We start from the raw sequence: 14,893 nt of genomic DNA on the forward strand, positions 1-14,893 counted from the left end.
AGGTGGGAAACTGCAGGGCGTGCATATACATCAGAATTTCAAAAAGCATACACAACAGAGCTACAGGAAAGTGGGCTAAGACAGAGCAGAGGATAACTTGCGAACAAAAGAATATGCAATCCAGTGTAAACAATGCCATATCATATACATAGGGGAGACAGGCAACAGCCTGAGAACCAGACTCACAGGACACCTCAGTAATATCACAAGAGAAAAGCAAAGCAGACCAGCTAGTAGGCACTTCATGGAGCATGGAATGTACTCCTTAGCAATCCTGGGCCTGGAAACCAACATAAACTGGTCAAACCTCCAAAGAAAAAGAGCAGAGAAGAGATGGATTGAAAGACTACAGACACATTCCCCAAACGGCCTAAACGAGGCCTAAAAAAACCAGGCCAGCAACATAAAATGTACTCACTGAAGGGCCAACACTGCACACCGTAATTTTAAAAAATTGAGAAAATTAGAGTAGAGGGGAAGAGGAAGATCCCCTTCAGTCACCCACCCTGAAACAAATTAAGGCAGGGGACCATTAAATAGGAAAGGTTCATCTTACTTTGGAAATAGAGCCTAACAACTAGGCCCCAGAACATAACCTAATTCCCCAAGTAGAGAGGGATAAAATTAGAAATTATAACTCTACAGGAGATAACAATTAGGAAGAATAGATGCGTAACGACCAGTTCAATCCAGATACAGCACTTGCCCCAACCTCCCAGCTTCCCCCATGGGGAAGAATACATCCCCAGCACATGACCCTGCCCTGAAACCTAACATCTTCACACCATATAAACACAGGTCCTCTTCTCACCAGAGGGGCAAACTCACCCCACATCACCAGTTATACCTCCCACTGCCCAGCGGGCCCCCCTCAACCCTAGCCCTCCAACCTAATCCTAACATCCGGAGGACCACACACCCCACCTAAACCCTAACCCTAACCCTAATTTCCAATGGACTGGGCACCCCAACTAAACCGGACAGCACCCCAAATAACCCAAACCACACCACACTAAAGGGCTTATATAATATTCCTTTGCCCTACCACTAAACCTAACACCTCCAACCCTGCTAGACACTCCCATAAACCCAAACCCTCACCCCATCAAGGGGCCAAGTTCACCCAATATCACCAGCAGTTAGGCTCCTTATTCAGCCCTCCCCCCTACTGCAAGGGCAACCCCTCCCCCCCCCGGCAATACCATTTTACACCCCACCCCACCTCCCTTCGCCCTGAACCCTCAACCCCCATTACCGAACTGTACCCCTGGGCATGTCCCTCCCCACACACCCCTGAATTAGCTACTGCACAGCCCCCAGATCACAGCACCCAGTCCCTATAAATAAAGTTCCCAAATCCAAAACACTATCCATAGGCAAGAACTCCACCATTTTAACTTAAACTCCAGAATGGAGGTTAAAGAGGAGGAAGATCCCAATAAAGGCAAGCAGGGGACCGAGATGATGAGAACGTGGGCCAAAAACAAAGTGGCAGGGTGAAGTGATACTGCATCTCCAGTAAGAGATCCACAAACACTAGAGGGATATTTTGCCCACTGCCCGCATACTCGCATCCTACCCCTAACCCCAAACCCTAAACCCTTAAACCCTAACCCTAACCGTAACCCTAGGCACATCCCGATCATCCCAGGCCACACCCCCACAAACCAGATGCCCTTGGTCAGGAAGGGCAAGATCCAAGAAAGGCAAGTGTGGACCTGGTTAATGAAGGCGTGGGCCAGATCAAAGTGGCAGGGTTGCGTGAAATTGAATCTCAAGTGAGGAGATCAAAAAGCACAAGAGGGCTGATTTGCCCACTGCCCGCATACTCTCAACCTAACCTAACAGTGACACACTCTTCATTCTCCCGGTCGACAAAATGCCAAGAAAAAAGCCCAGATGCCCAAAAGGCGAGAGAGAACCAGAGAGTTAAACCCAAGCTGGGTCCACAGAAAACAAGTCACCACCAAACTCAGGTGCAGGGACACCGAATGCCCCGTAAACACTGTCTATTTTACCAATGCAATCCCAGGCATACAGATGCCAGGTAATCATTAAAAACATCATTACCCTCATAGTTACATGCCTCTCATTATCCTGGTCCATGGGAAAACACAAGCTGAGCTTGATCAACTCTGGCTGGGTCGCCTCGGGGAGGGTGTCTAATGATGAAAGACCCAAAACACCCGATGATCCGAGGATGCATTACTGATGATGTGTCCCAGTGCACACCCGGTTCATTGAACCAAGTGGTGTCGGACCACGATAATGAAAGGCATGGGCCAGATTCACCTGGCTTCACCACATTAGCCTATGCGCCATAGCACCTCATACCTCACCACTCAAAACTCTCTGCAGGCTTAACTCTCCCAGTCACACACACACATCCACCAGCCCAACACTCAAACCTAATCCTAAAGTCCAAGGGGGCACACACCCCCACAAACCCTCGGCACATCCCAATTATCATGCCACACCCCCACAAACCCTACGCACACCCCGACTAACCCTGGCCACACCCCCACAAACCCGATTACCTTTGTCAGGAGGGGCAAGATCCAAGAAAGGCAAGTGTTGGACCTGGTTAACGAAGGCGTGGGCCAGAGCAAAGTAGCAGGGTTGCGTGAAATTGAATCTCAAGTGAGGAGATCAAGAAGCACAAGAGGGCTGATTTGCCCACTGCCCACATACTCTCAACCTAACCTTACAGTGACACGCTCTTCATTCTCCCGGTCGACAAAATGCCAGGAAAAAAACCCAGATGCCCAAAAGGCGAGAGAGAACCAGAAAGTTAAACACAAGCTGGGTCCACAGAAAACAAGTCACCACTAAACTCAGGTGCAGAGACACCGAATGCCCAGAAAACACTGTCAATTTAACCCATGCAATCCCAGGCATACAGATGCCAGGTAATGATGTTTAAAAACATCATTACCCTCAGAGTTACATGCCTCTCATTATCCTGGTTCATGGGAAAACACAAGCCGAGCTTGATCAACTCCGGCTGGGTTGCCTCGGGGAGGGTGTCTAATGATTAAAGACCCGAAGCACCCCCATGATCCGAGGATGCATTACTGATGATGTGCCCCAGTGCACACCCGGTTCATTGAACCAAATGGTGTCGGACCACGATAATGAAAGGCATGGGCCAGATTCACCTGGCTTCACCACACAAGCCTATGCGCCATAGCACCCCATACCTCACCACTCAAAACTCCGCAGCCTTACGTCTCCCAGTCACACATATACATTCACCAGCTCAACACTCAAACCTAATCCTAATGTCCGAGGGGGCTCATACCCCCACAAACCCTAGGCACACCCCGACTAACCCTGGCCACACCCCCACAAACCAGATTACCAGATCAGGAGGGGCAAGATCCAAGAAAGGCAAGTGTTGGACCTGATTAATGAAGGCGTGGGCCAGATCAAAGTGGCAGGGTTGCGTGAAATTGAATCTGAAGTGAGGAGATCAAGAAGCACAAGAGAGCTGATTTGCCCACTGCCCACATACTCTCAACCTAACCTTACAGTGACACGCTCTTCATTCTCCCGGTTTACAAAAGGCCTGTTAAAAAGCTCAGATGTCCAAAAGGTGAGAGAGAACCAGTGAATCCCTTTCACAGTCTGAGCAGGTGAATTGCCTCTCCCCAGTGTGAACTCGCTGATGTAACTTCAGTTTAGATGACTGGGTGAATCCTTTCCCACATTCAGAGCAAGTGAACGGCTTCTCCCCAGTGTGAACTCCCTGGTGTGTCAGTAGGTTAGACGCTTGAGTGAATCCCTTCCCACATTCAGAGCAGATGAACAGTTTCTCCCCAGTGTGAATTTGCTGGTGTCTTAAGAGCAGAGATGAACGAATAAATCCTTTCCCACATTCAGAGCAGCTGAACGGCTTCTCCCCAGTGTGGACTCGCTGATGTATCTTCAGTTCAGGTGACCAAGAAAATACCTTCCCACATTCAGAGCAAGTGAACGGCTTCTCCCCAGTGTGAACTCGTTGATGCTCCTTCAGTTGAGATGAATGGGTGAATCCTTTCCCACATTCAGAGCATGTGAATGGCTTCTCCCCAGTGTGAACACTCTGGTGTCTCTGTAGGTTAGACGAGTGATTGAATCGCTTCCCACAGTCTGAGCAGGTGAATGGCCTCTCCCCAGTGTGAACCAACTGATGTCGTAGCAGGTGATTTGTCTGAGTGAATCCCTTCCCACAGTCTGAGCAGGTGTATGGCATCTTTTCAGTGTGAACTCGCTGGTGTTCATTCAGCTGAGATGATTGACTGAACCCTTTCCCACATTCAGAGCAGGTGAATGACTTCTCAGTGTGAACTTGCTGGTGTTCCTGTGGTGTGATTGAGTGTGTGAATGCCTTCCCACCATCTGAGCAGGTCAATGCCCTCTCACTGGTGAATTTTATGATATACCTTTAGCCTCAAGAACAGAATGGCTTCCCGCTTACAGAACAGGTGGACCACCTCACTATAGTGTGAACTTGCTGATGTAACTTTGGACTGGATGACTGAGTAGTTCCCCTCCCTCACACAGAGCGGGTGGATGGCCTCTCCCCACTGTGAACTCACTGGCGTGTCTGCGGGTAGCCTCTGAGTGAATCTCTTCCCACACTGAGAGAAGGAGAATGATATCTCACGGCGATCAATTCTCTGCAATTCAGACGTTTCAATCCCTTGTACAATCAATGCAGTTGAAGAACTGATCTCCAGTGAACAAGTGCTGGTGTTTTCTCAGCTCCTGGTTCCAGTGGATTTCACTGAGTTAAAACAGAAAACTTCATTTCAGAGACAGAATACATCACGAGCTGGGATGAGATACTTCTTCATCTCCAAGGATCGACCACAGATGTGTTGGTGTTGCAAAGAAAATATTTAGTCATTCCTTAAATATCCAGACAGAGTCAGCAAAACTGATGTGTTGTTGTGTTTGAGATTCCTGTACACAAGTGTTCTGCCATTTCAACCCTGCAAAAATATTTGCAAAAGACATCATTGGGTGAAGAACAGTATTTCAGGAGAGATTTTAGTCTGTGGTGAGAACATAAGAACATAAGAAATAGGAGCAGGAGTCGGCCATCTGGCCCGTCGAGCCTGCTCTGCCATTGATTAAGATCATGGCTCCTCCTCATCTCCATCCCAATTTCCCCTGAATTTTGAAGCAATGTCCTCTAGTTCTCATCTCATCTACCAACGGAAACAACTTTCCTGCCTCTATCTTATCTTTCCCTCTCATAATTTTACATGTGTCAATGCAAGGAGCATTTGTAACAAGGTGGATGAATTAAAATCAACACACATCAAAGTTGCTGGTGAACGCAGCAGGCCAGGCAACATCTCTAGGAAGAGGTACAGTCGATGTTTCAGGCTGAGACCCTTCGTCAGGACTAACGAAGGGTCTCGGCCTGAAATGTCAACTGTACCTCTTCCTAGAGATGCTGCCTGGCCTGCTGCATTCACCAGCAACTTTGATGTGCATTGCTTGAATTTCCAGCGTCTGCAGAATTCCTGTTGTTTGGATGAATTAAAAGTGCAGATTGTTATTAATGAATATGATATAGTCGGGATCAAAGAGACATGGCTCCAGGGTGACCAAGGATGGGAGCTCAACATTCAGGGATATTCAATATTCAGGAGGGATAGACATGAAAGAAAAGGAGGTGGGGTAGCATTGCTGGTCAGAGAGGAGATTAACGCAATAGAAAGGAAGGACATTAGCCGGGAGGATGTGGGATCGATATGGGTAGAGCTGCATAACACTAAGGGGCAGAAAACGCTGGTGGGAGTTGTGTACAGGCCACCTAACAATAGTAGTGAGGTTGGGGATGGTATTAAACAGGAAATTAGAAATGTGTGCAATAATGGAACAGCAGTTATAATGGGTGACTTCAATCTACATGTAGATTGGGTGAACCAAATTGGTAAGGGTGCTGAGGAAGAGGATTTCTTGGAATGTATGCGGGATGGTTTTTTGAACCAACATGTCGAGGAACCAACTAGAGAGCAGGCTATTCTAGACTGGGTATTGAGCAATGAGGAAGGGTTAATTAGCAATCTTGTCGTGAGAGGCCCCTTGGGTAAGAGTGACCATAATATGGTGGAATTCTTCATTAAGATGGAGAGTGACATAGTTAATTCAGAAACAAAGGTTCTGAACTTAAAGAAGGGTAACTTTGAAGGTATGAGACGTGAATTAGCTAAGGTAGACTGGCAAATGACACTTAAAGGGTTGATGGTGGATATGCAATGGCAAGCATTTAAAGATCGCATGGATGAACTACAACAATTGTTCATCCCAGTTTGGCAAAAGAATAAATCAGGGAAGGTAGTGCACCTGTGGCTGACAAGGGAAATTAGGGATAGTATCAATTCCAAAGAAGAAGCATACAAATTAGCCAGAAAAAGTGGCTCACCTGAGGACTGGGAGAAATTCAGTGTCCAGCAGAGGAGGACAAAGGGCTTAATTAGGAAAGGAAAAAAAGATTATGAGAAAAAACTGGCAGGGAACATAAAAACTGACTGTAAAAGCTTTTATAGAAAAGATATATAGATATTTGAAAAGAAAAAGATTGGTTAAGACAAATGTAGGACCCTACAGACAGAAACACGTGAATTGATTATGGGGAGCAAGGACATGGCAGACCAATTGAATAACTACTTTGGTTCTATCTTCACTGAGGAGGACATAAATAAGCTTCCGGAAATAGTAGGGGACAGAGGGTCCAGTGAGATGGAGGAACTGATGGAAATACATAGAACATAGAATAGTACAGCACAGTACAGGCCCTTCAGCCCACAATGTTGTGCCGACCCTCAAACCCTGCCTCCCATATAAGCCCCCACCTTAAACTCCTCCATATACCTGTCTGGTAGTCTCTTAAACTTCACTAGTGTATCTGCCTCCACCACTGACTCAGGCAGTGCATTTCACGCACCAACCACTCTCTGAGTAAAAAACCTTCCTCTAATATCCCCCTTGAACTTCCCACCCCTTACCTTAAAGCCATGTCCTCTTGTATTGAGCAGTGGTGCCCTGGGGAAGAGGCGCTGGCTATCCACTCTATGTATTCCTCTTATTATCTTGTACACCTCTGTCATGTCTCCTTTCGTCTTCCTTCTCTCCAAAGAGTAAAGCCCTAGCTCCCTTAATCTCTGATCATAATGCATACACTCTAAACCAGGCAGCATCCTGGTAAATCTCCTCTGTACCCTTTCCAATGCTTCCACATCCTTCCTATAGTGAGGTGACCAGAAATGGACACAGTACTCCAAGTGTGGCCTAACCAGAGTTCTACAGAGCTGCATCATTACATCGCGACTCTTAAACTCTATCCCTCGACTTATGAAAGGTAACACCCCATAAGCTTTCTTAACTACCCTATCCACCTGTGACACAACTTTCAGGGATCTGTGGACATGTACCCCCAGATCCCTCTGCTCCTCCACACTACCAAGTATACTGCCATTTACTTTGTACTCTGCCTTGGAGTTTGTCCTTCCAAAGTGTACCACCTCACACTTCTCCGGGTTGAACTCCATCTGCCAATTCTCAGACCACTTCTGCATCCGATCAATGTCTCTCCGCAATCTTTGACAATCCTATACACTATCTACAACACCACCAACCTTTGTGTCGTCTGCAAACTTGCCAACCCACCCTTCTGCCCCCAAATCCAGGTCGTTAATAAAAATCACGAAAAGTAGAGGTCCCAGAACAGATCCTTGTGGGATACCACTAGTCACAATCCTCCAATCTGAATGTCCTCCCTCCACCTTCTGCAGGCAAGCCAATTCTGAATCCTCCTGGCCAAATTTCCCTGGATCCCATGCCTTCTAACTTTCTGAATAAGCCTACTGTGTGGAACCTTGTCAAATGCCTTACTAAAATCCATATAGATTACATCCACTGCACTACCCTCATCTATATGCCTGGTCACCTCCTCAAAGAACTCTATCAGGCTTGTTAGACACGATCTGCCCTTCACAAAGCCATGCTGACAGTCCCTGATCAGACCGTGATTCTCTAAATGCCTATAGATCCTATCTCTAAGAATGTTTTCCAACAGCTTTCCCACCACAGACATAAGGCTCACTGGTCTATAATTACCCGAACTGTCCCTACTACCTTTTTTGAACAAGGGGACAACATTCGCCTCCCTCCAATCCTCCGGTACCATTCCCGTGGACAACGAGGACATAAAGATCCTAGCCAGAGGCTCAGCAATCCCTTCCCTAGCCTCGTGGAGCAGCCTGGGGAATATTCCGTCAGGCCCCGGGGACTTATCCATCCTAATGTATTTTAATAACTCCAACACCTCTTCTCCCTTAATATCAACATGCTCCAGAACATCAACCTCACTCATATTGTCCTCACCATCATCAAGTTCCCTCTCATTGGTGGATACCGAAGAGAAGTATTCATTGATGACCTCGCTCACTTTCACAGCCTCCAGGCACATCTTCCCACCTTTATCTCTAATCGGTCCTACCTTCACTCCTGTTATCCTTTTTTTCTTCACATAATTGAAGAATGCCTTGAAGAACCCTAATGCGAGGGTTTTCCTTTACCCTACTCGCCAAGGCATTCTCATGCCCCCTTCTTAAGCTCCTTTCTTCTTCCCTATATTCCTCAATAGACCCATCTGATCCTTGCTTCCTAAACCTCCTGTATGCTGCCTTCTTCCACCTGACTAGATTTTCCACCTCACTTGTCACCCATGGTTCCTTCACCCTACCATTCTTTATCTTCCTCACTGGGACAAATTTATCCCTAACATCCCTCAAGAGATCTCTAAACATCGACCACATGTCCATAGTACATTTCCCTGCAAAAACATCATCCCAATTCACACCCACAAGTTCTAGCCTCATAATTTGCCTTTCCCCAATTAAAAATTTTCCTGTCCTCTCTGATTCTATGCTTTTCCATGATAATGCTAAAGGCCAGGGAGCGGTGGTCTCTGTTCCCCCAGATGCTCACCCACTGAGAGATCTGTGACCTGACCCGGTTCATTACTTAGTACTAGATCTAGTATGGCATTCCCCCTGGTCGGCCTGTCCACATACTGTGACAGGAATCCGTCCTGGACACACTTAACAAACTCTGCCCCATCTAAACTCTTGGAACTAATCAGGTGCCAATCAATACTAGGGAAGTTAAAGTCACCCATGATAACAACCCTGTTATTTTTGCACCTTTCCAAAATCTGCCTCCCAATCTGCTCCTCTGTATCTCTGCTGCTACCAGGGGGCCTACAGAATACCCCCAATAGAGTAACTGCTCCCTTCCTGTTCCTGACTTCTACCCATACTGACTCAAAAGAGGATCCTGCTACATTACCCACCATTTCTGTAGCTGTAATAGTATCCATGACCAATAATGCCACCCCTCCTCCCCATTTTCCACCCTCTCTATCCCTTTTAAAGGACTGAAATCCAGGAATATTGAGAATCCATTCTATTACTATTTATTATTTATGGTGCAACTGGAACGAAAACCAATTTCCCCCGGGATCAATAAAGTATGACTATGACTATGTTCCATCTCCCACGACGCCTCAGTCAGCAACACCCGCTTGAAATCGGTCATCCTCAGGGCCGCACCCCGGAGGCGCCATGTTCCCAGCCATGCCTGGAGAATGTCACAAATGGGTCAGCTGATGAGCTCCAGAAACCGGAACTCATCAGCCGTAAAAGCAATCTCGACAGAACCTGAACCACTCGGGAAAAGGAAAAAGAGATATTAAAGAGAGTAATTAAGCTGTTTTCCAGATGATCTCGATAGAACCAGAACGTCCCAGAAAAGGAAAAAGAGATATTAAAGAGAGGAATTAAGCTGCTTTCCAGATGATCTCGATAGAACCCAAGCCACCCAGAAAAGGGAAAAGAGATATTAAAGAGAGGAATTAAGCTGTTTACGAGGATGATCTTGAAGAGGCAGCCACGTGGTGCCCTTATTGTTTTCCTTTGCTGCTGCTTTGGGAAACACTTTGTGTTCTGCCCCTCAGTTTTCAGAGCATACACTGGTGTGTCGGCCTGTGCAGTGGACAGTATCAGCCCCACGGTACTGAAGGGCTGTACAAGCCAGCTGTCTGGTACTTTGCAGCACATTTACAGTCTGAGCCTCAGTCAGGAGAAGATACCGGTGCTATGGAAGACTTCCTGCTTGGTTCCTGTACCCAAGAAGGTGATTATGTCGGGACCTAATGACTGCAGACAAGTTGCTCTAACATCTCATGGGATGAAGGTGCTGGAGAGACTGGTGCTCACTTACCTTGCACCGCATTTGAGATCTTCTTTGGACCCTCTGCAGTTTGCCAAGTAGCCTCTTGTCGGAGTGGATGATGCCATCGTCTACCTGTTGCAGAGAGCTCACTCATTCCTGGATGTGTCACAAGGATCGTTACAGAATAAGCATGTACAACAGTTCATCTTTGTGTGACATGAGAACACACATCATAGTGCAATAGTCTCTGCTTTATTGTTTCCTTTATTTCCTACATTATTATTGCAAATTGGTACATTATTGGTACAGTCTCTGTGGGTGGAGGTTAGGGACATGAAGGGGTCAATATCTTTATTGGGTGTTTTTTATAGGCCGCCCAATAGTAACAGGGATATTGAGGAGCAGATCGGGAAACAGATCCTGGAAAGGTGTAATAATAACAGAGTTGCCGTGATGGGAGATTTTAATTTCCCAAATATCGATTGGCATCTCCCTAGAGCAAGGGGTTTAGATGGGGTGGAGATTGTTATGTGTGATCAGGAAGGTTTCTTGACACAATATGTAGATAAGCCGACAAGAAGAGAGGCTGTACTTGATCTGGTATTGGGAAATGAACCTGGTCAGGTGTCAGATCTCTCTGTGGGAGAGCATTTTGGAGATAGTGATCATAATTATCTCCTTTACAATAGCATTGGAGAGAGATAGGAGCAGACAAACTAGAAAAGCGTTTAATTGGAGTAAGGGGAAATTATGAGGCTATTAGGCAGGAAATTGGAAGTTAAAATTGGAAACTGATTTTCTCAGGGAAAAGTACGGAAGAAATGTGGCAAATGTTCAGGGGATATTTGTGTGGAGTTCTGCAAAGGAATATTCCAATGAGACAGGGAAGTTATGGTAGGGTACAGGAACCGTGGTGTACAAAGGCTGTAATAAATCTAATCAAGAAGAAGAGGAAAGCTTACAAAAGTTTCAGAGAGCTCAGTAATGTTAGAGATCTAGAAGATTTTAAAGCTAATTGGAAGGAGCTTAAGAAGGAAATTAGGAGAGCCAGAAGGGGCCATGAGAAGGCCTTGGCGGGCAGGATTAAGGAAAACCCTAAGGCATTCTACAAGTATGTGGAGTGCAAGAGGATAATACGTGAACGAATAGGACCTATCAAGTGTGACAGTGGGAATGTGTGTATGGAACTGGAGGAAACAGCAGAGGTACTTAATGAATACTTTACTTCTGTATTCACGATGGAAAAGGATCTTGGTGACTGTAGTAATGACTTGCAGCAGACTGAAAAGCTTGAGCATGTAGATATTAAGAAGGAGGATGTGCTGGAGCTTTTGGAAAGCATCAAGTTGGATAAGTCGCCGGGACCGGATGAGATGTATCCCAGTCTACTGTGGGAGGCGAGGGAGGAGATTGCTGAGCCTCTGGTGATGATCTTTGCATCATCAATGGGGACAGAAGAGGTTCTGGAGGATGGGAGGGTTGCCGATGTTGTTCCTTTATTCAAGAAAGGGAGTAGAGACAGCCCTGAAATTATAGGCCAGTGAATCTTACCTCAGTGACTGGTAAGTTGATGGAGAAGATCCTGAGAGGCAGGATTTATGAACATTTGGAGAGGTATAATATGATCAGGAATAGTCAGCATGGCTTTGTCAAGGGAAGGTCGTGCCTTACGAGCCTGATTGAATTTTTGAGGATGTGACTAAACACATTGATGAAGGAAGAGCAGTAGATGTTGTGTATATGGATTTCAGCAAGGCATTTGATAAAGTATCCCATGCCAGGCTTATTGAGAAAGTAAGGAGGCATGGGATCCAAGGGGACATTGCTTTGTGGATCCAGAACTGTCTTGCCCACAAAAAGCAAAGTGTGGTTGTAGATGGGTCATACTTTGCATGGAGGTTGGTCACAAGTGGAGTGACTCAGGGATCTGTTCTGGGACGCTTACTCTTCGTGATCTTTATAAATGACCTGGATGAGGAAGTGGATGGATGGGTTAGTAAGTTTGCTGATGACACAAAAGTTGGAGGTGTTGTGGATAGTGTGGAGAGCTGTCAGAGGTTACAGCGGGACATTGATAGGATGCAAAACGGATCTGAGAAGCGGCAGATGAAGTTCAACCAGGATAAGTGTGAAGTGGTTCATTTTGGTAGGTCAAATATGATTGCAGAATATAGTATTAATGGTAAGACTCTTAGCAGTGTGGAAGATCAGAGGGATCTCGGGGTCCAAGTCCATAGGACGCTCAAAGCAGCTGAACAGGTTGACTCTGGTTAAGAAGGCGTACAGTGTATTGGCCTTCATCAATCGTGGGATTGATCTTAAGAGCCGAGAGGTAGTGTTGCAGCTATATAGGACCCTGGTCAGACCCACTTGGAGTACTGTGTTCAGTTCCAGTCAACTCACTACAGGAAGGATGTGGAAGCCATAAAAAGGGTGTAGAGGAGATTTACAAGGATGTTGCCTGGATTGGGGAGCATGCCTTATGAGAATACGTTGAGTGAAATCGGCCTTTTCTCCTTGGAGAGACGGAGGATGAGAGGTGACCTGATAGAGGTGTATAAAATGATGAGGTGTATATTGATCGTGTGGATAGTCAGAGGCCTTTCCCCAGGGCTGAAATGGTTGCCATAAGAGGAAACGTTTAAGGTGCTGGGGAGGAGATGTCAGTGGTAAGTTTTTTACTGAGAGAGTGGTTAGTGCGTGGAATGGGCTGCCGGCAACGGTGGTGGTGCGGATACAACAGGGTCTTTTAAGAGACTTTTGGAGAGATACATGGAGCGTAGAAAAATAGAGGGCTCTAGGTAAACTTCGTTAATTTCTAATGTAGGGACATGTTCGGCACAACTTTGTGGGCGAAGGGCTTATATTGTGCTGTGGGTTTTCTATGGTTCGATTATTATAGTTCTCTAAGCGAGTTTTTAAAAGTTGCTGCCGTCACGAATTTCCAACTCGGGATCAAATGCGCATGCGTAGAGGTCAGCGCTGATCCCGGATATCGCGCATGCGCTCATTAGATGAGAGGCTCAGGAGGGTCGGCTGCAGGTAGAAGGCTCCGGGCGGGAATTTAATCACCGGTGTTTGAACCGCGACTGAAGTACAATTACTTTGAGCTCCGGCTACACTGGTCCTGATGTTTTCCCTGCGGCAGTCCCGATGCTTTATCTCTTTCTCGGACCCCAGGGACCATTCGTCTGATGAGCGCTGGAGCCGCAGCCAGCACTACAGCGCATGCGCGTCGCTGGATCCTTAGGTTTCTGGTTCGTCGGACATTCTGGGTAAAGAGGCAGCCATGGGTGTAACTGCCAGCCTTGCCCCGTACAGGCGGAGTAAATGGTGGGAGCGGATGTATCTCCCAAATACTGCCGAGCTCCAGCTATGTAAATCCGAGGATTAAGAACTCGGAACAAAAATATAGTTATCTCGGATGAAGAGTCTACCTTCCAGTCAGTGAAAATGTAGTGCTGAATAGGGAAAAAAAACATTCCGTCAGCTTTTGTTCTCTCTGGTAAATAAGGATATGAAACACCTTGGCCCTCCGTGACCAGTGACTTCTAGCTTTCATATCACAAAATTGCCACACTCGAATAACTACTGTCCTCCCCTTCATATTCGTTGGCACTGCCATCGATGGGTTCATGACTGTCAATCAGCTCGGGAGAGGGGATCCGAGGAATTAGGAAATCTCCAGGATCAGACATGTAGTAACAAGTTCACTTTGTAATGTTGTGGAACATGACCAGAACTTGAAATAATACCAAAGGACAGAGAAATTGAGCCAAGTCACATGTTGATTGAGGGCAGAAATGCCCATTCTGATACAGACAGGAATACAGTCAGAGAATTTTCTGGTCAGTTAGGATGCCTGATCCTTGCCCAGTTAGAAAATGAGGAATTAATAGATCTAGTAGAAATCTACAGGACATTACTAACCATTAGGCTCCAATTTGAGATGATCTTTCTAACATTGTGATGCTACAGCTCATGACAGACTAAAATCTAACCTGAAATATTGCCCTTCACCCACTGATATATTTTGCAAATATTTTTACAGGTTTAAGATGCCAGAACACTTGTGCATGGGAATCTCAAATAACAGCATGTCAGTTTTGCTGGCCCTGAACAGATATTTAAGGAGTGGATTGAGACAGGTTGTTCTCTGGCAAGGATGTGATCGGTAAGTGGGAAGCCTTCAAAGGAGAAATTTTGAGAGTGCAGAGCTTGTATGTTCCTGTCAGGATTATAGGCAAAGTGAATAGGAAAAAGGATCCTTGGTTCTCAAGGGATATTGCAACTCTGATAAACATAGAACATAGAATAGTACAGCACAGTACAGGCCCTTCGGCCCACAATGTTGTGCCAACCCTCAAACTCTGCCTCCCATATAAGCCCCCACCTTAAATTCCTCCATATACCTATCTGGTAGTCTCTTAAACTTCACTAGTGAATCTGCCTCCATCACTGACTCAGGCAGTACATTCCACGGTCTGAGTAAAAAACCTTCCTCTAATATCCCCTTTGAACTTCCCACCCCTTACCTTAAAGCCATGTCCTCTTGTATTGAGCAGTGGTGCCCTGGGGAAGAGGCGCTGGCTATCCACTCTATCTATTCCTCTTATTATCTTGTACACCTCTATCATGTCTCCTGTCATCCTCCTTCTCT

The 14,893-nt window shown here is 46.2% G+C and overlaps 1 protein-coding gene across 1 annotated transcript; it reads right to left on the reverse strand.

Annotated features, from left to right (window-relative positions):
- Window positions 1–3,646: 3,646 nt before the first annotated feature.
- LOC134346066 (zinc finger protein 214-like) lies at window positions 3,647–4,312 on the reverse strand (the record flags this gene model as incomplete). Its single annotated transcript, XM_063047363.1, has 1 exon — window positions 3,647–4,312. A coding segment is annotated over one exon (666 nt), but the record flags the coding sequence as incomplete, so codon positions are not given.
- Window positions 4,313–14,893: the final 10,581 nt, after the last annotated feature.

Source organism: Mobula hypostoma, chromosome 5, assembly GCF_963921235.1.
Source record: "Mobula hypostoma chromosome 5, sMobHyp1.1, whole genome shotgun sequence".
Classification (NCBI taxonomy): Eukaryota; Metazoa; Chordata; class Chondrichthyes; order Myliobatiformes; family Myliobatidae; genus Mobula; species Mobula hypostoma.